A 25,878-nucleotide genomic window follows, 5' to 3' on the forward strand; every position below is an offset into this window, starting at 1 on the left:
TGTGAACACCGGGGTACGTGTATTCTTCCTGATTAGTGTTTCAGGATTCTTAGGATACATTCCTAGGAGTGGAATCACTGGGTCAATACATCACAATTTTATAACGTGGATTGCAAGGAACTTTTTAGAAAATGGCTTTCACTGAAGCCACACATTTGTGCCTCTAGAGATGTTTTAGTTTCTTGATGGCACAGCTGAAAATTGAGGATCTTGCAGTAATTGTGTGTCGTAGGTGAGGGAAGAGGCCTGGTGACCCTCTGTAAGTTACCACTGAGCACACCTTTTCCCCCCATCAACAGGGAAGCAATTTGCAATTCAGTGTTTCCTCATAAAACAAATGAGCAACACTTCTCCAAGGAGATAAAGAATACCTAAGACAAGAGTCTCATAACAGATCGCCATATTTCACTATCTGTCTATGCCTACTCTTTAAACTTTTATTGAAGGACGACTTACATACAACAAAATGCACATATCAGAAGGGTCCAGCCCCATGCATTTTCACTACGCCAGAGACACCAGTGTAACCCTCTCCATGCTTTTGTTCAAGGTGATGAGACTTCGCAAGCTGGCTCAGCAGATTGCAAACTGCAAGCAGTGCATCGAGCGGTCGGCGTCCCTCATCTCCCAAGCGGAACACTCTCTGAAGGAGAACGATCATGCGCGGTTCCTCCAGACGGCTAAGAATATCACTGAGAGGTGAGTGAGTGCGGGGCTGCTGCGAAGTTCTCAGCTGCTGAGCTTCTGTGCCTGGGGTGTGATTGGTTGGCCTTGCCCTGGCCTTGCTTTTGTTTTCATTTTCAAGGCTGAGTACCAGACAGAACAGGCACTTTGAGTTGCTTTGTTCCAGCTGAAGATGCTTCGTTTTGACATGTCAAAGCCTTTTCAGTAGCAGCCTGGAGTTCAAGGCCTTTGAAACAAGAGTCCACCAGTTAGAAAGAATAAAATCTGCCTGCTTTTAGGGGGGGAAAGTTTATGATGGCACACAACCAGCATGCATTGTGACCCTCAGACCTGATCTTATCATACATTTGATAGTAAAGAATCAGAAAGAAGGAAAAACGTAAAAGGGAATCTTTTCTTCCATCTCAAGGCTCATCTATTGGAGAAAAATGGCCCAGGTAGCGTTCTCTGTTAGACCTATTTTTATTGGGTTGAGTGGCTTCACCTCTACTGAAAAGGTCAAGGTCAACTCACATGGGAGAGAAATTATCAACCTCATACGTCCTGCTTTTAAAATACCCTCTTTTCCAGGATAGGCAACATACAAATGATGCTATGTGAATGTTTAGTTCGTTAGTAAAAGTGGCATGGTCAGTGCTCCTTCAGTACGTGTACTTGATCAGCTTAAAAATTAACTGGCCTCGCCCTGGCCGGTGTGGTTCAATTGGCTGAGCATTGTCCCATGCACCAAAAGGTTGCTGGTTCGATTCCCCATCAGGTTACAGGTTCAGTCCCTGGTCAGGGTGCCTGCAGGGGGCAACCGATCGATGTCTCTCACATCAATATTTCCATCTCTTTCCCTTCCTCCTCCTTCCTCTCTAAAAAAATTAAAAATTAATTAAAAAAAAAATTACAGGCCTTCACTGCTGCAGACACCTATAGTGATTCTAGTGGAGCCAAAAAAAAACACCTAACACCACCTTTGTGACATCTTCAATCAATGCCAATGGCCTTGACTTTTTATTCATTCTAATTTTCACAGTCAACTGCCCCTTATACAAAGCAGTAGTAGAATCCTATCACTAGAAGACCCCAGATAGCTCCTTCGTGCTGGTCTTTCTCCTATAGCAGGAGTCTGCAAACTTCTGTAAAGGACCAGACAGTAAATACTTTCAGCTATGCTGATTGTAAGGTCTCAGTCACAACTACTTGACTCTGCCATTGTAGCTCTACAACAGCCTATATAGATAATATGGAAATGAATGGACGTGGCTGTGTTCCAATAAACCATTTATCAAAAACAAGCAGCAGGCTAGATTTGGCCCGGGAGCTGTACTTTGCCTACCGTTGCCCTAGGAAAAAAAATACCATCTTAGGACCTGAATTTCTTCAAGGAAGGAGAAAGAAAACTAACATTTATTAAGTGCTTGCTTATGTTGGACACTGTGCTAATTCTCAAAATATCACATAGAGGTAGGCATGGATATTTTCATTTTCACCATTCTTTCAATGAAAGCAATAATGTACAGTATTTTTACAAGCCTCGTTTAGTATCCAGCCAGCTTCATTGTGATATTTGTTATATTTGAGAAAATTCCCTTCCGCAGTGGTTAGATACTTGTCTCTTCCAAAGCACAAGGGTAAGAGCTCACTATCATCCCTTTTATATCCTGAGAATGACCCTCTGTAAGAGAAGCCAGTTTCTTTCCTCATGACTCCTAGGCTCCAAGTGTTTGTGTTCGTGCTCATATCTGGACTTCATCCAGTCGCTTTATATTCATCTGAAAATTAAAAACTGCAAACAGCACTAGTACTCATGTACCCAGGGCACGCTACTAGACAGCGATTACACTTATGTCATGATTTCCAACTGAGATCCATGAGTACTTTTCCTCCAACTATAAATCATGGGATACCCAGATGAAGTGGCTACTATGAGCTGCATTTCTCAGCAATCCCTAAAAATTAGATCAAGTATAATGAAAAACATCTCACCTAGCGCGGGAAGACAATAATGACCTCATAACAGTTAAGATTGAACATTCTGAAAGAAGGCCTGCATTTGAAGTACAACACAAGTGCCTGCACACCCATGTGCGGTCTCCCTCACATACAGCAGGTCGTATCTGGTCCCAGTCAGCTCTACCTATAACAAGGCCATTCATCAAGAATGGAAGCATGACTGATTTCTCTTTCTACAAGTGAGTTGGATCATACACTATATTCTCAAGCCTCACTCGTGTGTAGTTCTGGGTGTGATTATCTGCAAACTTTTATAAATTTAGGTTAAATAAGCAAAACTATTCACTAAATCCAGGCATAAGAAAGTGGGCCTACTACTTATGAGAAGCCTAAACCACCATCAAGTTTGAATACACAGTGCCTGTAAAAACGTGCCAGGAGTCTTTCCCTCTGTTTCTATATCCCCACTCTCTTCGTCTCTATTTGTCAATCCTCTTGGTCAATTTCTGAGCCTTTCTCTTTTTCCAGCAACTGAAATGCAGTAAAAGGGCACTGGGCTTGGACTAGGAGTTGGGAAAACTGGGTTCAAATCCCAGCTCTGCCACTTCATAACTGTGATTCTTTGGATTTATTCATGAGTTGTTTTCTACTTAGAAAACTGGGCTCATAATAGCTACTTCTGTCAGTAGCTGTGATAACATTGCTAATGACTCGTAAGTAAGAACAGGCCTTAAGCATCGTAGATATTCCTTAATGTTTGTTGGATTTATGTTTTCATGTTTCGGTATGTCAGTAAGATCCTTCCTTGCATTTCTTTATTTTAGTGCTGGTCTCTGTCTGTCTTTGTTCTTCAACAGTTAATGTTCTCTAGCATGTGACTTCTTGGTTCTCTGCTTCATATTGTGTCTACCTTGGGCTTTGGTGCCTGCATACTTCTAAGTCACCTTTACTTTTCTGTTGAAGGGTGGAAAGCCCAGAACAAACTTTTAATGCTGCAGGCCTTCCTAAAGTCAGTCTTGGACGCTACTTTTCTTCATTATTAAATCACTAAGACTAGATTCACCTACAAGCTGCATCAAACTGAAAGGTTTTCAATTCAGAAACATCAAAAAAACCCAAAAGGAGAGAGAGCCTTAAGCTTTACATTGTAGGAGACGCATGTGCTTTGGAATCACATGCTTGGCTCTGTGCTATTGCTTAGTAGTGACTATGGATAGCACTGGGCTGCTCCTTAACACCTGTGAGTAGTTCTGCTCATAAGCTCCCAGCAGGCAGGACCCACAGCCATCTTGTTTTCACCAGTGTAGCCTCAGCACATAGCAAACTGCATGACATCAATGAGTGAGTGAACAAATCTATAAAACAGAGCTGATTATTCCTACCTAGTATGGTTGTTGGAGGGAAAAATGAAATAATGCAGTAAAAATATTAGCCCAGCTCCTGTCACAAGTTGAGCATGCAACAAATGCTAATTCCCTTCCTTCCCACTCATTATATGGATGCCAGTGGGTTGTACCACATACCATATTCTCAAACCACACTAATATATAGGTCTTTGGTATGATTGTATATGTATCTTTATAAAATTACATTAAATAAATAAGCAAAACTCTTCACTAAATCCAACAGAAGAAAGTTGGCCTACTTATGATAAATCTAAAATTAAAACCACTCATAGTAGCAAATTATCAAGCTGCGACACAGTGCCCTTATTTGCCCCAGTATATTAAGAGCTTAACACACATACCCACAAACATGCAAACACATGTGCATGTACACACAGAGATCCATGAGTGTAAAAGCAAGGAATTGAGAAAGTGGTATTTTGGCAATTTATCTGAAAGGCCAGAAGATGGGCAACAAGGATTTGGGGAATAAAAACACAGCCTAAAATGTTGAATTTGGCAGATGTCCTCTTGCCTGTCACTCCAATTAAGAATTTGAAATTGTAGCCAAAGATAAATATCTTTCCTTTCATCAAAAAATGTGTTGGTGTTAAAAGCTACAGTAATCTCCAAAGAGTCTTGCTGTCAGTCTTTGCCTCTCAGGTTTAGGATCTTCCAGCCTTTCCATTCCTGCTCCCCAAAGTTCCCACCATCCAATGGCAGGCATTTTTAACAGTGTCTCTTTGACCAAAGCATGTTTTATTTAATTGTTTGTGGACCATAGAACCAGGAGAAGCTTAGGAATGAAATCTATTTTGGATGAGCCTTAACAGAGGCTTCTGCCACTGGATGGAAAAAGTGCTAAAGCAAGATTATCCATTCAAAGCAATTGAGATCCTCTAGCCTGTTGAGCACAAGATCTGTGTCACAAGTGCACCGGAGGGAAATGCAGTAGAAAGTTAGGTGCTTATTTCATGATAACGCATTCCAATTCTCCCTACTGGACATCATGAAACAGAATTTTTATTTTTATTTGAGGAGTTCAATTGGCACTATAACATTTATTTGTTTTAATTTTATTTTTCAGTTAGAGTTTACATTTAATTATGTTGTATTAGTTTCAGGTGTATAACATTTCTTTTAACTTGTCTACACTGTTGCAAATATTTTGGGCTCTTCACTACATGGCATATTTTAAGGATTTAGTATTTGTTGAATATTTGTTGAACAATTCTAGGATCTCTCTGAGTTTTAAAGAGTTTTTGTGTTTATGGGTCATAAGGAAAGCATTTTTTAAAAGTTTTTATTGATTTTTAGAGAGAGGAAGGGAGAGGGGGAGAGAGAGAGAGAAACATCGATGTGAGAGCAAAACAACGTCCCCTACCCAGGATCAAGCCTGCAACCTTTCAGTGCATGGGACAACACCCAACCAACTGAGCCACACCAGCCAGGGCAGGAAAGCATTTTTAAAATACACTTTGACCATCTGTGAAAAAAATGCCTAACAACTATCCCTTTATCCATTAGTTTCAATTAGCAGTTGTTAGTCACAATAATTAGCCTAATTCCCTTGGGTGGAATATTTAGCAAACAAAATCACAGCTCTGTTATTCACTGCTTCTTAGTGAAAGGGTCAGGTGGTGAGTTTAGATTCTCCACTCACATTCAAATACTTGAAACTCTTCTTTTGGATCCCAATGTCATTTTGACTTTTTTCTCTCTCTACTTCTTTCCCACCACAGCACTGAAAATGTGCCAGAAATTACAGAAACTTTCAAGTTGCATATAGAAATGCAATCATAGAAACTTTATTTCCAAAGATTTTGAGCATTTTACAGGTGTAAGTTATTTTTATTGAAATGAAATTTGCCTAACAAAATTAACCATTTTAACATACACAATTCAATGGCATCTAGTACATTCACAGCATTGTACAATTACTATCTCTTCTCAAGTTCCAAACTACTTTCATCACCCCACAGCCATAAGCAGTCATTCTGCATTGCTCCCTCCCCCAGCCCCTGGCAACCACCAGTCTGCTTTTTATCTCTGTGGGTTTGCCTATTGTGGACATTGGTACTTACTAATACCTTGCTATATGGTTTATAAATGAGAAGTCTAACTAGCACTCCTCAATGAAGAGGAGAAACAGTGCATCCATTGGGGGAATTTGTGAGGAAGCTCATGAATATTTTCCATGCCATCTGCTGGGAATATGGTGCAAGAAAATGAACACAAGGAGAATGAAAACGAGCCGGACAAAAAGTCCTTTTTTAATGTTTATTTTAGAGAGAGGCTAGTAATTGATTAAACTAATCCAATATCTGGAAACATTCTTTTTTAATCTTTACTTTGCCTTTTATGCAGTTTGAAATTTGGGAGACTCCTCTTTGAAGTGGAGCAGAGTCGAGTCTGAAAGGAACAAACAGTTTCCCAGACATATGTGTGAAGAAATGCCTGCAGCTATGTGCTTCTAGCTGGGATTAGATGTGATGGGGCCAGGCTGTTAAATACACAACAACATGAAATATGAATATTCTTTTGCCTCCACGGGGAGGGCTTTTCCCCCCTCGATAGTAAAATGGAAGAGGGAAGCCATTCTGCTGTTTTTCCACTTCCCTTGCCTTTTCTTTAAACTGGAGTTCATTTGTGTTGTGTCACTGTGTTGTGCTGTTCCCAGAGTCTTTTTAAGGCTCATGTGTAAAAACAACACTATTTTTAAATGATATTTCTTCTCCGTAATTTTTTTCATTCTTATGCAGGTATAGTGAAAGCCATCTTGACATTTCTAAAAAGTTGTTTTGTTTAAATTACAGAGTCTCCATGGCGACTGCATCGTCTCAGGTTCTAATTCCTGAAATCAACCTCAACGACACATTTGACACCTTTGCCTTAGATTTTTCCCGAGAGAAGAAATTGCTAGAATGTCTGGATTACCTTACAGGTATTGTCTTTGTGTGTTTGGGTTTTTTTAATGTTGTGTATATTCAGTGAAACAAATACTTTGCCACCAGATCCATTCCCTAAAAACCAGAGATGTAGGCTTCTGATTTAGGAGTGGAGTCTAATATTCCCGGAAACGATTTCCAGCCCTTTTTTTCTTCAACCAAAACAACATAGTCCAAGACTAATTGGGGATACAGGAAAAAAGCGAATGTTGATCATTAAAAGCATACTTAGCACCATTTCCGTCACTCTCAGAGTGTGGGTAACACAAATAATAGCCTTGTTGGTCATGAAAGAGATGCATAGGGTAGCATGGCTATTTTCCATTTCATGTCAGTGTGGCATCTCACTCTACAGTGCTTTTGCAGAGAAAAAATGATAGCTAACTTTGATAGCTAACATCACCCTCCTCCAGCTCTTTGTATTCACAACCTTGTTTAATCAACGTAACTTTGAATTGAGGTAGAATATTATAACCCTCATTTTGCAAACGATGGGGGTCATTCATCTTGCTGGAGGTCAGATAGCTAGGGAGTAGCAGAAGCAGGATTTGGCTCCAAAGACCTCTGCTCTTTCTAGTAAAAAACTGAATTTCATCTTGGCAAAGGTCACCATGGCAAAATCCTCCAAATCACGTTTGAATTCCTTGGGCCGTGTTTCAATCCTGTGCTTTCTGATAGGCATGATTGGGGGGGGGGGGTAAAGCTTAAAAAACCAAAGCAACAGCAATAAAAGAGAACCTCAGGCTACTCCTATTCCTAACCATGCTTCCAAATTTTTATTTGCTGTTAACCTCTAAAGTGGGAACTGAAAACATTTGCTAGCAGAATGCGGACTGTTTAGACGACCTTGTTTGTGTTAGCCGAAGCCACTGATGCCTGTGACTGCAGGAAGGCTCTATGGATACAGCGAAGCCAGATGTGCGCTGAGCTCAGGCCATGTGGCCCTCGAGAGACCACATCCCTAACTCAGCACAGCATCAGCATCAGCATCTCCACTAATTCCATGTGTGTGTGTTTATGGGAAAGCAGAGCAGGAGAGAGGAAGCATTGTGCGGTGTTTGTTTTCACAGTCTGTACAGAAAGCAAGGAGTTCTGTGTTCAAGGAGCATTGCACCCAGATCAGTTTTTTCTTTGCAAGGACCTGAGGTGCCACTTTTAGCCTCTCTGCATTTACAAGGGAGGCAAGGCACCCCGCAGACTTCTTATCTTATGTCATTCTTCTTTCAAACCACACCGCTCCTTTCAAAGAAAGAAAGCAACTCAGAAAGCATTGACATGAAGAGCCAAGCTTGGTTTCAACTATTTATGAATATAATGGAGTCCTTTTTTAAGCTTTTAACTCTGAGGTGTATCTAGACTAACACTATCTACAAGCACTGTATGCGATGATAGAAACATTCTTTATCTGTGCTGTCCAATATGGTAGCTGCTAGCCACGTGGGGCTATGGAAAACTTGAAACGTGGATAGTGAGTTTTTACTCTTATTTAATTTCATTAAATTTAATTGAAATTTAAACAGCCACGTGTAGTTTGTGGCTGATGTGTTAGACAGCCCAGGTCTAGGACTTTCTTTGGCCGAGCTGTTTTTCATGATGACATCCTGTTAAAAATCATCTTTGTTTTTTATATTATTTGGTAATGAGTGTGGTTGCAACAACAGAAAATCCAATAAGCAGTGACCAAAGCCATCACGGAGTCTTCATATCATGAAGCAGGAGAATAGAGGCACGTGATCTAAGGGGGGTAGCAGTTCAGTGATAACCGTGCACCCCACTCTTTCTCTTTCTCTGTTCTGCCACCTTCATTGTGTTGCCTTCTGGCCCCATAATTAAAACACGATAACTCCACCTTCAAGTACTGTTCTCAGGTTATACACAAAAAAAGAGGGGCAGAGGGGAAATGATGACAGAAAGCTCTGTCAGCCAAGTTTATCTTTGTTTATCAGGAAGACAGAAAGCTTCCTCGGAAGACCCACCTAGCGAACTTCTGCTTGTGTCTTGTGGGCTAGATCCATGTTGCAAGGCCATGCCCAAGGGCAGAAAAGACTGAAAAAATATTTGGCTGGGCACATGGCCACTCTGCACAAAATCAGCATCTTGTTGACAAGAATATGAACTCCCTATTTCCCAATAATTGTTTAATAGTATTTCAATGATGTCTGCCCATTCTAATCTCTCTGTGAATGCCAAAGTACTGATTAAAGGGGAAATTATGAAAGTACTTTGCACTGACTAGTAACATGAACACCATATATCATCCCGATGGCTGTTTATGCCAAACTAAAGACCATATGGGGTACCTGCTATTATGCCTTCTTAGCTGTCAACTTCAAATACAAATTTGGCCCATTTCTAGACATAACATCAATCCTGGCCATAACATATGATGCTTGGCTGATATTGCCAAGTCCAAATAGTTTATCAGACATTTGTAAGCAGGAAATGAAGTGTTTGTGGAGTATTAGCCCACCATTCCTTATGTCCTGTTTATGATAGAGGCAAGAAAATCCCAGTTCTGGTACCAGGGCCATGAATATTGAAATTGGCAGCATGCTTCTGTTCTCATTTACAGTAAATTGGGTATTGACTTTTCAGGACATAACCATTGGGTTTCTAATCAAAACAGGGTTGGCCTGCCTGACTATAAAAACAAGATTTTTTTCCTTATGACATGCCTCTAAGTGGTATGTCAAGTTAATAACCCGGAGAGGTGACATTTCCTCCCTTACGGCAGCTATTGCCATGTGTCTCACAGCTACTTGCCTATTTAAACATAAGTTTTCTTTACAGTTAATCATATATTGCAATGCAGAAAGAACAAAATCTTTCCACAATGGTTGATGGAGGAATAAATCAATGAACTATTTAGATTGTGGGAGAATAAGCATTTCTCCACTCATCCATGCAGGCTGACCCCACACTAACAGAGACTGCACAGACAATAAGCATGCTTTCCGATGCAGCCAGGCCTCCCCCACAAGATGCATCTCCTGAATGCTGTCCCTGAGTCATCCACATCCAAGTCACAGCACATGACACTAAACCTTGCATGTGGCTACTTCAGAAGACAAATGTATAAATGCATATGCCAGGAAGAATGCTTTAAGGGCTCTGTAGAACCCTCTTATCATAATGCAGTGCCTTCCACATGTAGGTATTCAATAACCAATAGACAGAGCTGGGCTAACTGACTTTATACAGCAGATATAAAAGTCACTTGTTTTGTACACTTTTCCTGGATGCGTCTTCAGGTGGCAAAGTGAAGAATACTAAAATAATCAGTTTTAAATTTACCATTTTCATAAGCTTTTTTCCCCCTCTCTGGGTTTGCTTAGGACTCATGAATCCTAATGAAAGTTTAGAGCATAAAAGAACTCTGCAATAGTATAAGCAAAGTTTGCTACTAACTTGTAGAATGCAGCTATGTTTCTCCTTTTGAAGTTAGGTTCTTTTTTTAATCTTTATTGAGAGTATTACAGATGTCCCCTTTTCTTTTCCCCCCATTGACCCCCTCAACCCTGCACCTGCACACACCCCCCAGGCCTTCGCCTCACTATTGTCTGTGTCCGTGGATTATGCATATATGCATATAAGTTCTTTGATTAATCTTCCCCCCCCACCCACTTCCCACCCCTGCCTTCCCTCTGAGATTCATCAGTCTGTTCCATGCTTCTATGTCTCTAATTTAATGTAATTTTCCATTGAATTTATTGGTGTGGCTGGTTAATAAAACCATACAGATTTCAAGTATACAACTCAATAAAACATCATCTGCACACTGCATCGTGTGCTCACCACTCAAAGTCAAGTCTCTTTCCATCTCCATTTACCTCCCCTTTGCCCACCTCTACCTGCCCCGCCTTTCCCTCTGGCTAACACCATACTGTTGTCCGTGTCTGTGTGTCATCTGTATCTATATATACTTTGTTTTTCACTTAATCCCTTCACCTTTTTCACCCAGCCCCCTCCCCTCTGACCACTGTCCATCTGAAGTTAAGTTCTGGTGTACAGAAAGTAGAAATAAAGGCCTGGATTGAGTCTCATAAAACCAGTTGCTAAAATCTATCCAGTAGAAGCCAACTGAAAATCATTATTTTGGTAAGATTTAGACGTCTCTGCTCCAGAATGTGTTTAAGACATAAAACAGCAGCCTTCTCCAGTGATAAAGTTAACCAAATGCCGACAAATCATGTTTTCCTTGGGAAAGGAAAATGTACTTCTTAGATATGATGGATTGTTAATCTTATTCTTAATTTGAAATATCACCTATAAGTTGAAAAATGAAAAGGAAATAGGGCCACACTAGGTTTTTTTTATAAGGCATCAAAACATCTAATGAAAGAAAATTTTCAAACAATTATTTGGCTAACACTCCAGTATTTTTCCAATTGGATACAATTTTAAATATTAAAATGTATTATGGAATTGTACACTTGAAACCTATATATTTTATTAACCAATGTCACCCCAATAAATTTAATAAAAAATTTTTATATAATATATGCTATTAATAGTGGAGTTAGCAGATACCCTTTCCACACTGGGCATAATATTTACTTTTGAACTGAGTTTAATCTACTTTATCAAGTTAGGGAATTCTCCTTTCATTTCTGTTTTATTAATTTTTTTTTTTAATTATGTGACATTACGTAGCTCAGAGGTTGGCAAAGTTTGGCTCACAGACTAAATCTGGTCCTCACTTGTTTTTGTAAATAATGTTTGACTGGAACATTGCCAGGTCCATTAGAGTGCATATTGTCTGGCTGCTTTCATGATGCTAAGGCAGAGTTAAGTTGCTGAGACAGAGCCCACAAAGCCTAACATACTTACCATCTAGCCCTTTACCAAAAAGTTTGCCATCCCCCCAATGTGGATGAAATGTCAAAAGTTTATCATCTTTATTTTTTGTTTAACATGTTTTCCTTCGTGGATGAGAGAGTATTACTTGCTTAACCTCCTAAACTTGTTTTCAGGATAAATAGAGATAAGTTCCTACTGGCAGGTTGAAGTCACACTACCCATTAAAAATCACACTGATAACAAACCAACCAAATGTTGTTTGGATTGGGGTCGCCATCTCCAGGAGAACAGTCCTGATGGACCTGTTTAGAAAGGCCTGCTTTGACTGTCAAACCTCTCTGACATATATCCCAGAGCTGAATGCTTCTCCATTGATGAACTTTCTTGATGCCCACAGCTCCCAACCCTCCCACAATTAGAGAAGAGCTCTGCACAGCTTCCTACGACACCATCACTGTTCACTGGACGTCCGATGATGAATTCAGTGTGGTTTCCTATGAGCTCCAGTACACCATATTCACCGGACAAGCCAATGTTGTCAGTGAGTACCGCACACCATAGTGGTTTCTCTGCCTGGTGACTGTTTTCTGATAGACTCTATTTCTGAATTTAAACATCAAAGGAAGACAAGGAAAGAAAAAATGCACAATATTTATTGGCTTGTTTTTCCTAACCAAGAAGATGATAGCACTCATTTGTATATACTAGTAAAAATAACTGGCCAAATATTGATGAAAATTAATGATCTCTAGCAAACTACATGGATGAATCTTACAAGCATATTGTTAAGAGAAAGAAACAGGAAACAAAAGAATATATGCAGTATGATTCTATTTATACACTCATGACTTAAACTGTTTTGTTTAGAGATGCATACATCGGTGTAAAAACTATAAATAAAAGTCAGGATGACGGTTACCTCTGATATACGAGGGGAATGGCACCATTGGGAAGAATTATACAGGGGTTCATGGGTTAACAGCATTTTCTGGTTATAGTCTGGTTATTTCATAGTTACATCATGCATACATTTAATTTTATGTACTTTTCTGAGGGTTATTTCATAATTTAAAAAAAAAAAAAAAAAGATTTAATAAAATCAATAGCCAAGAATACCGGAGACCTGGTCCCATTCAGAAGAGAACAGGGCCATCATTTGAAATGTTAGTAATTGGCCCCACCTGGGAAGAATTTCAGACCTTACTTGAAACACAGGCAGGCGCCTCTCTCACTGGGCCCGTGACTATTTGATATCGGAGATAATTCAATGATCTCACTCAGCAGTAGCTGGCCAGAGAGATGGTAACAGAGGAAACACTCCCCCCACCTACAGAGTTATCTAAATTGACTTGAGTAAATGGCAAAGGACTAGAAGAATTGACTTTTCAGGGGAGGTTTGAAATTTCTTTAGCAAATAAAAATAGAATATGTCAAAGTAGAATAGAATAGAGGTTACTTTTCAACAAAGAAATGTTTTGAATAAATTCACATCTACTTAACCTGCTCTTATTATATAAACCTATTGTCTCTGAACTACACTGTTCTTTTCTAGCACAAGTAAATCTGAGGCATGTGATGCTTAAAATAGAAATTTTATTTAGGATTAGTTAAAAGAGAGTCACTGAAAGACCCCGCTTCTAAGTGACTAAAGTATAAATGGTTCCCCCTGTCTTCCTCATATCCCCCCTTTCGCAGCTTCCTTTCCTCAACCCTCTGCCCTTCCACTCCTTAACTGGCCTGCCTTGGAAGCTTTTATGAAAATCTTACCAGAGATTGTATCAAATATTCATTTAAAAAATGAAATTTAAAAGATGGTCAGAAATTCCAAAACAATCAGAAAAGGACACATTGAGGGTCTGAGAAGAGTAGATAGAAAATGGAGGGATGATTTGTTGCAAAAAGTGAACTGAGATCAATAAGCATTGTGTCAGACTCAAAAAACAGAGGGTCTCTGAGAACACACAGAGGATTGATAGAAGCAACATCTGCTGATGAGCAAATAATGTAACCAGAAAAAGGAACATTTGGAACCATGCTATACCTAAAGGTTGCCTCTTGGCCCACAGAGTAATGTTATATTTCTCTGAAATTGTTTTTGCTTGATCCAAGAAAAATTACATCAGTTCTCTATTGCTGTGTAAGACATTTTCCAAAACTTAGCAGCTTAAAACAACACCCATTTATTATTTTAGTTTCCATGGGCCAGGATTCTGGGCGCAGTTTAACTGGGTCTTCTTCTTAGAGCCCATAAGGCTGATATCAAGGTGTTGGCTGGGCCACATTCTCATCTGGAGGTCCAATTAAAGAAGAATTTACTTCCTAGCTCCTTAGATTGCATTCAGAATTTATTTCATTATGGTTGTGGAATTCATGGGAGTTTGCTTCTTCAAAGTCAGAGAGAGAGGGAGAGGGAGAGAGAGACTTTGCCACTTCATGTCTCTCATCTCTAAAGCTGTTCTTTAAAGAGCTTGCTTGATTAGCTCAAACCTGCCTGGAATAATCTCCCTTTTAATTAACTAAGAGTCAGTTTATTAGGGACCTTAGTTACATCCGCAAACTCCCTTCACCTTTGCCATGTAATGTAGTATCACAGGAATGATGAAGATGATAAGACCTTTCTCCTTTGCCATATCTGTTGATTAGAAGCAGGTCACAGATCCTGCCTACACTCACGGAGAGGATTATACAATGTCATGACTAGCATGGAGGCCACAAAAGGGCATGTCCACCACAGATGGTTATGTCGCTCCTAAATTTCTTGAATCAAATTACCATGTTCCCTGTATTCGTTGATATTTGCTGCAGAGCCAACAACCACAAAACCTAAGTAGCTTAGAACAATCAAAGTTTATTGCTTGTGCATCTGGAATCAGCTCGGGGTCAGCTAGGAGGTCCTGCTAATGTTGGTTAGGCTCCCTCACATGTCAGGCTGATAACTGGGGCAACTCAACTGCTACACAGCTCTCTCAGGCAGCTAAATGTGACTAATTTGACTTCCATGCTGTTGGCATGGAAAATAATACAAAAACAAGACATACAAATGGAATAGATGAGAAAAGGCTGTACCTGCAGAAATTCAACAACAGTAACACTATTGAGCATAATGAACTCAGGGTTTTATGCTGGGTGATTCCAGAGAAGGTATTTTGTTCCCGGAAACCAGTTACTACAAGAAAATAAATACAAATGGCTTAATGAAGATTATGAACCTGCCTTATTTAATGCGCACATGCCAGAAAGGCGCGTTCTCCCAGGACAGATGGGAACAGTGGAAGTGCAGGTGCTCATCTAACTGGGGTGCCCTCATCAGCTTGTTGGTATCGGGATTTGTTCGTCTATTTAATGTCCATTGAACCAGTGCAGTGATGTCTTGATGCCAATAGGATCCAATTGTAAGAAAGAAAGAATTTAGGTAAAAAGATAACTGAAACACAAGAATTTTCAAATTATTTTCTTCTCTAATACTATACATATTTGTAGTGACTGAGAGAGACCCGGATTTGAATCCTAAATTTGAACCTCACTAGCTCTATAATTTTAGGCAGATGTTTTAATGTCCTCTGAATCTATTTCATCCTCTGTAGGAAGAGGCAGTGTTTTAACCTCACATGGTTGAGAGAACAGAAGTAAAGGCCTTAGTTCTATGTTTGGCACAGCGGTAGCACATAGATATCCATAGTTATTATTCCTGCAAAAATACAGACTATACTCACCCATTATTGCATTTTTAAAGGCTGATATTTCTGTGATATGATAAAGGTTAATAATGTAATTTGCCAAGATTATATTCTACATAATAGCATTTTACATGATCTTCATGTGAAAAGCCCTCCTTTAATGTCATCTGACCATCTGTCCTATCATTTGGAGGAATATCCTTTGCAGATCTTATAATTCTCAAAAAACTGGCTATAGCTTCTTATGCCACTAGGAAATCTTCTACTGTCTCTAGTTTATATTCCTTCACTTGTCATAATAAATTCTAGTTAATCCCCCTGACTGACTTTAATGAAGGAGAATTACATAATATCTATGGGGCTCTTTAATCTTATAAAAGATCCTACTAATCAAATTCATACGTTCAAATGCAAAATTAATGACATTGGTAATTTTTTATTTTTCATTTTTATTAACAGACTCACAATTACAGATGTTAATGAATTTATTAACAAATAGATATTTATTTTTACAATGTTGTTCATGTTGCTTACCCAAAACTACTTTTACTGCATCATTTGAAATCTTAAATATGTGCCTTTTCCCAGCAGCCTATTTTTATTATTAGCAAAAGTCAAGAGATTTGTTTCTTCAAGATTTAATGGCAAAGAAGCTATCTGTATTTATTTTAGTCAGTTTGAAAACATTCATGAAAGTTATTAAACATATACCGTTTTTATAGAGAAGAAAGAAAAAAATGTTCATTTCTGTCCAATCTGTTAGACAAAGGAAGTTAGAAGCTGGTGTGTGGCCTCTCCAAAGGGTGTCCAGTTGCATAATGTTTTATATATAATGTTTTATGACAAGATGACAGTTGTTATACAAGGCTATGAAATCCCCAATGTAATTAGGATCGTGTAATGAGCAGCATTATGTAGGGAAATGCTCCTGACCCGTTGTGAATGAGAAACAAAATGTACAAAGTTGAAAAACTCAATTAAGTCTCATTATGGACTAATTATCTTCCTAGTTTCATTGTTGTTTTAGTACTTCAAGTGGAATTGGGAAAGGTGAATGTTGGAATACCCTGGAAGATGATTGAAAATGAATTTGGAAAAAAGTGAAGTTTCAGTCAGGATGGTTAGTGGGTGTTTCATAAAGAGATGAATAAAACCTGGTCAACAGTCCTGACACAGTGGGGCATCGAGGCAGAAATGTCTGGCGCTTGGCGCCATGTGAGGAAGTTAAGTGGTGTTGGCGCAAGACCAACACTAGCAATGCAATAATGGTGTATTCCAAGATACCCCACTTACTACGGCCCCCAAAAGAAAATGGCCAGTGTTGCTTTCTTGGCATTTTTAATCAACCTTTCAATTATTACCCTGGCAATAGTAATAATATAAAAGTAAACCTAAACAGTAATAAGTGGTTAGTATTCACGAAGCTACGTTGTCCCAGTGTAAAGCTGTCCAATGAAATTTTACTACTTCATAAACATTTTGTTCTTTTAATATTCAAGGAAAAAATTAGTGACCTCTTCAAAGTAATCAGGATAGTCAGGGTCCCTTTTTTTGTTTGGAAAAGGTTTATGAAACATTACATCTTCTTTGTTGGGTTAAGACTTTGGATTGTAGGCCAAGTTACAGTTTGCAGTGATTCCAGACATCTGCTTTATGATGTTGCTGAAAACAGTCCCCTACCACATTAAACCCAGCTTTGAGTTGTACAGTGATGTAAAGTTTATTGAAACATTGTTACATTTGCTTTCTTTGACCACAATAGTCATTTTACTGTAACATATGCAATTAAACAGAAAGAGTGTAAATGCAGTGGCATTGATGGGATTGTCATTGATTGTACTGAATGCTGTTATTTTCATTCAGGCCTGAGTGCTCTTGACAAAGGTCTAGGAGTATGGATAGAAAATCGTAGGTAATAGAAAAGCTCGTTGTTTTGTCTTATTGCTATTGTAACATTATTATTAAATATCTAAAGTGAGTTACAGGCTTCTTGGGGCCAGAGTTCAAAATGACCCTTCTTTGCTTGGATCAAAATCTACTATTTGGCTGTGGCACTATCCGGAAATATTAAGTTTATTACAGCCACGTTCGAGGAAAAGGTAAGGTGAGAAACTAGCGTAAGTGATATGCGGTAGGGAGAGTCTCATGTTACTAAACTATTTGTGGATGTTTTCCTGGGCCTTACACAAGTAAGAATTTGTAGGAAAACAAAGAGCTAAGGGGTGGGGGTGAAGAGTGGATGGTGCCTTAGCTGCTCTGCTGTATCTCCAAACATGCACACACACACACAACCTCTTCTCTGAGCCTCACATTCTTTCCTTGCTTCATGCTGGCTTTGTCAAACCTGGCAGTCCTCCTGGTGAAAATGTTCCCAGGTGGAAATGTAAAGAGGTGATAGAAAAATCACAAAGTCAGTTACAAACTATGTCTGAAAATATGGTGTGCCCAAGACACAAATCATATGAGGGGAATTTTCACAATTGACAAAATACTTTTATGTTCTTCTCGACTGTGAGACTACCATGAGCAATGTTTAACTCAATAGTTGGAGAAAGTATTTAGTAGGATTTAAAAGCAGACTTCTCGGGGTGTGAATACCTTGAAGTGCAATGCCAATGCCCTAGATTCTCAAAGAGGTGAGACCAAAGAAAGATTAAGGGACTGCTTCTTGAGAGTATGGTAAGGTATAAGTTGCCTCAAGATCGAAAGAACTAACCCTTTGACTTACAAATCCACTGACAAGAAAGGACGGAGAGGTGAGTTTAGAGCCCCTCAGGAAGAAGAGGGGCCAGGCCCTCCACCAAACACTGGTGAAGGAAATTCACCAGAGTCAGGAAACTTCATGACAGCCCAGTCACCAGGGAGCTGGGAAAAGGTTCCATTAGAGTGGAGATTGATGGGTAGAGAGGGGAGAGAGGAGAGTTGGACCCAGTACCAAAGAGATGTTTTCAGCATCAGCCAGCTGCAAAACAAAACGGGCTTCCTTTTTCCTGTGTGTTCTTCCAAGCATCATAAATTCTCAGCCTGCTCCCCAACCCACATCCTGCAGAACGCAGCCAGAGCAACAGCCCCGCTCTACTCGGGAACCAGGCGTGCTAGGGATGCAGCTGGTAGGAATCCCTGCGGACGCTTTCCTGAGACCGCACTGGGCCCTGAGCTGCACTGGTGCCGCTGCTACAGGGTGCTCTTAGGAACCCGTCTCCCGGACTGGTTAATTACGGCCACAATAGTGCTGGATCTCACACAACCCCCAGGATCATTTTCTTAGCTCCCTGTCAGAAATTAGCTTGGACTTGGCCAGTCTCTGCTGGCTTCCCTCCTTCCTCGGCTGGGCAATGGAGCTGTTCCCTGTGCCTCATCCTGTCCAGATGAGCACACTCTCTGCGAGTGTCCTCCCCATGGCAATGGCAGAGGCACGAGGGGGCAACAGAAGTCCTCAAGGCCTTGTAACGCGTCCTCTTGCAGCTGGCGCCTTGGCATTTTAGCCTCACCCTATGGGTTAGAGCAAGTCACATGGGCACCCCAAGCCATGTGAGAAGGGAATATACCCCATCTCTTTAGAGGAAGCTACTGTCAAGTCACTTAGGCCTGGATCCAGGGCATGGTGACAAATTAGAGGCAAACATGCAGTCTACTACATCTACATTAGTAAAGTCAACTTCTCATACGGCACTCAGGTCCCCTCTCACCGTCTGTGAGTCTCCGAGTTGATGAGATGTGAACATTTAATGGTCATCAGAATGAGAATGGGTGTGAGGGCGGGGAGGAGGAGTCCGTGCTTCAGGTGCCAGACAGAACCACCTTTGCTGCTCTTATTCATACTGAACAGAATTTGCAGTATAATTTTAAGTGTTTTTCCATTTGGAGCACACAATAAGAATATAACAAGTTGACCTACTAGAGGCAGAGCACTGAGCACTCAAGCTTATTGGTTGTCTCCCTAAGAGGTGACAAAACACTCCACTTATGGGCCAAATAGCCTAAAATTATGCAAATGTTGCCCTGTGCTTGTGCCAAAGAACTGCACCCCATCTGGTTGTCTTTGCAGGTCTATGTAACTCGGCCGATAGCTGGATGATTGTGCCCAACATCAAGCAGAACCACTACACTGTGCATGGTCTGCAGAGCGGCACGAAGTACATCTTCATCGTCAAGGCCATCAACCAGGCGGGCAGCCGCAGCAGCGAGCCCGGGAAGCTGAAGACAAACAGTAAGTGCTGTACGCTCAGCAGAGCTGTCATCTCTCCCTTCAGAAGAAAGAGCTGTCCCCCTTTCTTTCTCTTTCCTCTGCCTTAGGCATTGCTGACAACCTCAGAAGCAAGTAGCGAGCCAACGGGGACTAGTGCATTTTGCACCAGATACTTCGGGTTCCCAAACTGACTACTCTTAAGGGCAATGAGACCATTAACTTGTCTGGGCTTCAGACTTTTCATTTTTAAAATAAGTAATCATGGAGGGGTTCTTGTGAGAATTAAGGTACATATGTGTATATGTAAGTCTGACACACAGTTAGGGCTCTAACTGGCGGATACCGTTTTCTGTAGCAGATTAGCAGATCAGCAGATCAGTAAGTCTTCAGGAATTCTGTATTTCACTCCAGATATCTGACTAGGCCTGTGGCTCTCAATCAGGCATCATTCTGCCCCCTCACCCCAGGTGGGACATTTAGCATTGTCTGGAGACATTTTTGGTCGTCACAGCTGAGGCGGATGCTACTGGCATCTGGTAGTTTGAGGCCAGGGATGATGGGACAGCCCCTCGACAAAGAATGCTCTGGTTTATACATGTGCCTCGCAATACTGTCATCTCTGTCCGTGTCCCTGCCCGCATGTGTTTTGATTTATCTTTTCTTGACATCTTTTTGCTCTAGCGATAGTATGTTCTATAACACGGTACTTCTTTACGTAAGGCCTCCCACAAGAAAGCAAACTGGAGTCTGTCAGTATAGTGCCATGTTCTAGGATTGCCTGCCAGCCAGTTAACAGAAACAATAACTGTTTTTCAGGGGACCCTCCTTTAACCCATATCCTATCCTTGATTTCAGTAGCCAAATAACTTTATTTCACTCCTGATATATGTGTCTATGACACGTACTCTTAAACATGAAGCTAATTTCTCCTCTTGCTGTTTCTGCGGATAAATGTTTTTGGAGATTAAGTAAGAAAAATGAATAAATACATGCACCAAGGTTAATTCTGTAGAATATATCTTTGAGATAATGCCACGAGTGTGTTTTTAAAGTCTGATTCTGACAATATGTTATTGGTCACATTGAATAAACAGTCCTTTTCCTCTTTCTCTTTTTGTTTTGTAAACTTGTTTCTAGGCCAGCCATTTAAACTGGATCCCAAAACTGCACATCGAAAGCTAAAGGTGTCTCATGATAACTTGACAGTAGAACGTGATGAGTCATCATCCAAAAAGAGCCACACACCCGAACGCTTCACCAGCCAAGGGACCTACGGCGTAGCTGGAAACGTGTTCATTGATAGCGGCCGGCATTACTGGGAAGTGGTCATAAGTGGAAGCACATGGTAGGCAATTATATCTCTTGTCTCCAATTATAAAAAGGCGCATCTCACTCTATACTTTGTCAGCATCAACCCATACTAGGGTCCATCTTGAAGAATATGCAGAAAACCTTTATCAGTCAGCTGTTGCTACAGCCATGCTGCATAACAAACATGCCAAAAGTCCGTGGCTTCAAACAATAATTATTATTACTCATTAACATCCATATCTGTGGATCAACTGAGCAACACTAACCTCAGCTGGGCCTTGCTTTAAGCTGTAGGTTGGATCTAGGTCTGTTATGTGTCTCTCCATCCTCTTTGGATATGTGAGCTGCCCAGGTCATGTCCTTCTCAAGGAGCCCAAGAGCATAAGCCCAACTGTGCAAGGGCACTTAAAGCCTCTGCTTCACTGTGTCTGCTCACTTCACATTGGCTAGTCGCATGGCCAAGCCCAAAGGCAGTGGTGCAGGGAAGTATATTCTTCCCATGGAGGAGAGAAGAGGGGGTAAATATTTGCCAAGCAATCATCTAACCTACTATTCAGCCAATAAGAAAAATAACTTGTTCTAAGTCTATCTAGTTTTTATTTACGGCAAGAACTGTAGCTGATGATAGAGCCTTCATCCCTGGGGAGAGCTAGTATGCTAACACTGCTCTTCCATGCCTTAAAACATGGGTCAGCAAACTACAGCTGGTTTTGTAAATAAAGCTTTACGGGAACACAGCCACGCCCATTCTTTTCCATCTTATCTATAGCTACCTTTGAGCCACACGGCCGAGTTGAGCAGTTAAGACAGAATCCTACGGTCCACAAAACTGAAATATTGACTCTCTGGCCCTTTATAGAAAAAGTTTGCCAATATCTACTCTAAAACATTACTTTCTAATATTTTAAAAGAAAAACTAGTTTCTGTTGCCTTGTACACTTTAGGATTCTAGACTGGGCCAATTTATGCAAATGGCCGAGAGCTGAAGGCTGTGGGGAAGCAGTGATCCTGGGCTGGGAATCACTTCACAAGGTCTGGTAGATCTAGCCCAGGGACTTTAGCCTAAGGGTGCAGTCTGGGCTGGAAGTAATTTACCTTGTCAGGTTATCCTCACAAAGCTGACCTTGCCTGTTCCACAGCCACACACTGCCCATCTTACTCTGGCCGGCTACCTCACAGATACCTGTTTGCTATTGCTCAAAGAGGGAGCTATTTTATTTTTATTTAACCAGCTCTCATCTAGCACAACTATGTGCCAGGCACTAGCCTAAGCATGTTATAAATGTTGACTCATTTATCCCAACAACCCTACAAAGGTAGGTGCTAGTATCCCCTTTTATCCCCTAGTATCCCCTGAAGCACATGCCCAAGGTCACAAAACTCATAGGTAGCAGAGTTAGGAAGTCTGCGATCAGACTGCAAGCTCTTAACCAAGGGTCCACAAACATTGCCTGTAAAGGGCTGGAGAGGCAATATTTCTGGTTTTGCAGACCAGATGATTTTTGTCGCAATTATTCAACTCTACTTGTAATGGGAAAGCAGCCATAGACCATATGTCTGCGAATGGGTGTGGCTGTGCACCAATACAACTTCATTTATAAAAATAAGCAGAGCGCCAGGTCTGGCCTGTGAGTTGTAGTTTGCCGATCCCTGCTCTTAACCAATATGCTGTATTTTCTAAACATTATAATTACTCTTTAGGGCTTACAGTGCTATACTTAATGAGTAGTGGCTTAATCCTTGCTTTGAAAAAAGCTTAAAAGTGCATAACCTGAAGATGATGAGTATTATAACAGTGTTATTTTTTTATATAAGGATGCTAAAACACTTCTCATTTATTAAAAAATCTTTCAATTCAAATTTATGCAAATAATACATTGTGTCAAAGTGCCTTATAGTATTGGCTTAAGTCGGCTGAAATTTAAGTGAAGTCACAAGTTTGGGTGTCTCATTTCTCCCAATAGTGGTGCCTGTCTTGACCAACCAGTAGATTTTCTTCTGTTGTGATCATCACAATTCTCTTTGCTCAGAATCTTTTCCTGTTCCAACATCCTGCCAGAGGATGGAAAATGAATCCTTCTGCCCCACTTGGCTCTGGTCCAGACTAGCATTTACAGTTTTCAGCTACACTGGGGCAAGATAAAAGCCCAAAGGAAAATACAATGAATTTTTGCAGGTGCAAAAGAGCAAACATTACTAGTTAATTAACGTGCTGTATTAATCTGGGATGTAATCCAGTGTCCAAATAATTACAAGTCCATTAATAATTATTTATGATAAATGATACCTGATCATTATGATCTCATTCCCATTGATGAATGGTGCGGGAAATTCCACCAGACCACTTCAGTTATATAAACACAGATCAGCATTACCTTGAAAACACCCTCCAGATGTCAAAACCAACTCATGAAGGGGAGGAAATTTAAAATTAATTGCCACACTTTGGATTTTTACAAACCTGATTGTGTCAATTTCAGAAAATTCTCATGTAAAACATAGTTGAACATTTCCTGGGAGGTTTTAGCAAGCAAGGGGTGACCCTTACAATCAAGTTCCTATGACACTTTGATTTGCAACAGCTAATGATACATATATTTTCTCATGATATATAGACTTGACTTTAAATTAACATGCATGTTATGATCTACGCAATGGGGCATGTTAACATTGCTCGGAGAACCATAATTTTTACACTTTTTTAATTCTCTGAGTCTCACTGTGTAACTTAATGGAACATTACCTTCTGCCTGCTCCTTTCAAGTTCAATAGAAGTATGTGCATAGGTTTTCAGATTAATGATAATATAATGGTATTTTCCTTTGCTTAATGGACTACGCACGTAGTTATTTTCTTATTCTCTGATGCTGCTAATGTGCACTTGATTTTGATGAAATCGTGTTAAGTAAACATGGGTTCACGCGAAGATGACTGGGCCACAAGGCAAAAGGCAAGAGGGCGAGATCCTGGATTTTGCTCCTAATTTTAACCTCCGTGGTTTCCCATTTGCTGAGTGGAGTCAGTCATACCTGCAGCAGCTACTTCCTAGGGGGTTCAGTTAGGGTTCAAATGAGAAATAAACGTCAAAGTTCCAAATTATCTGAAAAATGGCAGCGGTGTCTACCAGGGCATAGAGAACGTCTATGGGGAAAATACAAAAAAATTGCAAAACAAAAATCTTCCCAAAGTGTTTCGGTTAGGGTTCAACACAGAAACAGAAGTCACCTTAGGTTTTCCAGGGAGGAACGGAACCAGATGCTTACTGGAGCCCGGCAAGGGCTGGGGGCACAAGTCAGGGAGCCTGCTGATCCAGTCCATGAAGCCCCGACATGCTATGGGTGCCGGAAGGCTACCCGCATCCCAGAGGCAAGTGTGCCCAGGAGCTCGCCCAGAAGCTTCTGTAAATCTTGCCCCTGCTGTCTGCTGTCCGGAAAAGAGTGTTTCCCCTCCTCTTAGAACTTCTGAATCTTTTGCAAGGTAGTCACGATGGCAGGCCCTGACCCACACTCCTACTGGAAAGAGGATTTTGGGAAATACAGCCCTAGGAATCTCCCTGTGCCTGTAGGGTAGGATTTATGAGAGGCTGAATTGATGGCAGACAGGTTGGCACACTGGGCTTAATGGATTATCGATTCCATTCTCTTTTCCAATTCAACGATGGTGTGTTACATTCATTTTTAAACGTACCACTCTTAAAGTGATTGTACCTTAAGCCCAACACATGAATTTTAAAAGACTGTCATTTTATCAAAGACCAATGAAGTTTTTCTTTCTGCATTGGGTATGGTACCATATATCAATATCTAATTAGACTAGTTTGTGCTATAATATATTAAAAGTTGAACTTTGAATCATTCACTCTTTGTTACAATGATGGGTTTTGCTTATTTTCATAACTGAAATACTACAAATATTACGGAACCATACCTCAATAGGGTAAAAAGAGATTAAGAAGCTTAGGTCATTGTAGAAAGCTTAACTTTTTTTTTTTTTTTTTGAGCAGTGAGATAACATTTAGAATAACCAGGATATACATCTGCTCAAAGACATTCAGAATTCTTAAAAGTGTAGTAGGAAATACAAGCAGAAGGGCTCTTGGTAATGATGAAATTACACAATTTCTGGTGAGAGAAGGCATTAGAGAATGTCGTTTCAGTTTGTGGCCTTTTGAGTCCTCCTAGGTTTAAATTCTGAACTGTTATTTATTACTAATGTGTCACTGGGCAAAAATAATAAAACAACAGCTACTGAATGTTCCATACCCAAGTACCCATCAGTGGATGAGTGGGTAAAAAAGCTGAGGCACATTTACACCATGGAATACTATACAGCTGTAAAGAGGAAGGATCTTTTAGCCTTTGGCGCAGCATGTGGAGGGACCTAGAGAGTATTATGCTAAATGAAATAAGCCAGGCAGAGAAAGACAAGTACCACATGACCTCACTCATATGTGGAATCTAATAAACAAAATAAACTGATGAACAAAGTGGATCCAGAGACATAAAAGCATGGAACAGACTGAGGGATCTCAGAGGGAAGGCGGGGAGAGATTAATCAAAGGAGTTATATGTTTGTAACCATAACCCATGGGCACAGACATTGGTATGGGGAAAGCCCGGGGGTGGGATGGATGTGGGGTGGAGGGGATCATGGGGATAAAAAGGGGACATCTGTAATATTCTCAACAATAAAGATAAACTTAAAAATAAATAAATTCTGAACTGTTATTTATTAGTAATGTGTCATTGGGAAAAAATAATAAGTTACTGACTGTTCCATACCAGGCCTCGTGTCCAGGATTTTACATGTATTTTTGCCTTTACTCCTCAAAATAACCCTCAGAGATGGAAACTGTCATTATCTCTGTTTTATAGATGAGAAAACTGAGGCTGAGTGGTGACAAGGAACTAATCCCCCATAAATGAAAATCATTCTCCATGCTG

General features: G+C 40.3%; 1 protein-coding gene across 4 annotated transcripts in view; it reads left to right on the forward strand.

Annotated features, from left to right (window-relative positions):
- MID1 (midline 1) overlaps nucleotides 1-25,878 on the forward strand; it is a 534,071-nt gene that overhangs the window by 503,534 nt on the left and 4,659 nt on the right. For all 4 annotated transcript variants that reach the window (XM_016211632.2, XM_016211633.2, XM_016211631.2 and 1 more), the window contains 5 exons: nucleotides 551-699; nucleotides 6,827-6,954; nucleotides 12,156-12,299; nucleotides 19,484-19,645; nucleotides 20,762-20,969. In XM_016211632.2, coding sequence (XP_016067118.1) covers nucleotides 551-699; nucleotides 6,827-6,954; nucleotides 12,156-12,299; nucleotides 19,484-19,645; nucleotides 20,762-20,969 — 791 coding nt within the window. The remainder of the gene's footprint in view (nucleotides 1-550; nucleotides 700-6,826; nucleotides 6,955-12,155; nucleotides 12,300-19,483; nucleotides 19,646-20,761; nucleotides 20,970-25,878) is intronic.

This window comes from Miniopterus natalensis, chromosome X (genome assembly GCF_054644295.1).
Source record: "Miniopterus natalensis isolate mMinNat1 chromosome X, mMinNat1.hap1, whole genome shotgun sequence".
In the NCBI taxonomy this organism is placed as follows: Eukaryota; Metazoa; Chordata; class Mammalia; order Chiroptera; family Miniopteridae; genus Miniopterus; species Miniopterus natalensis.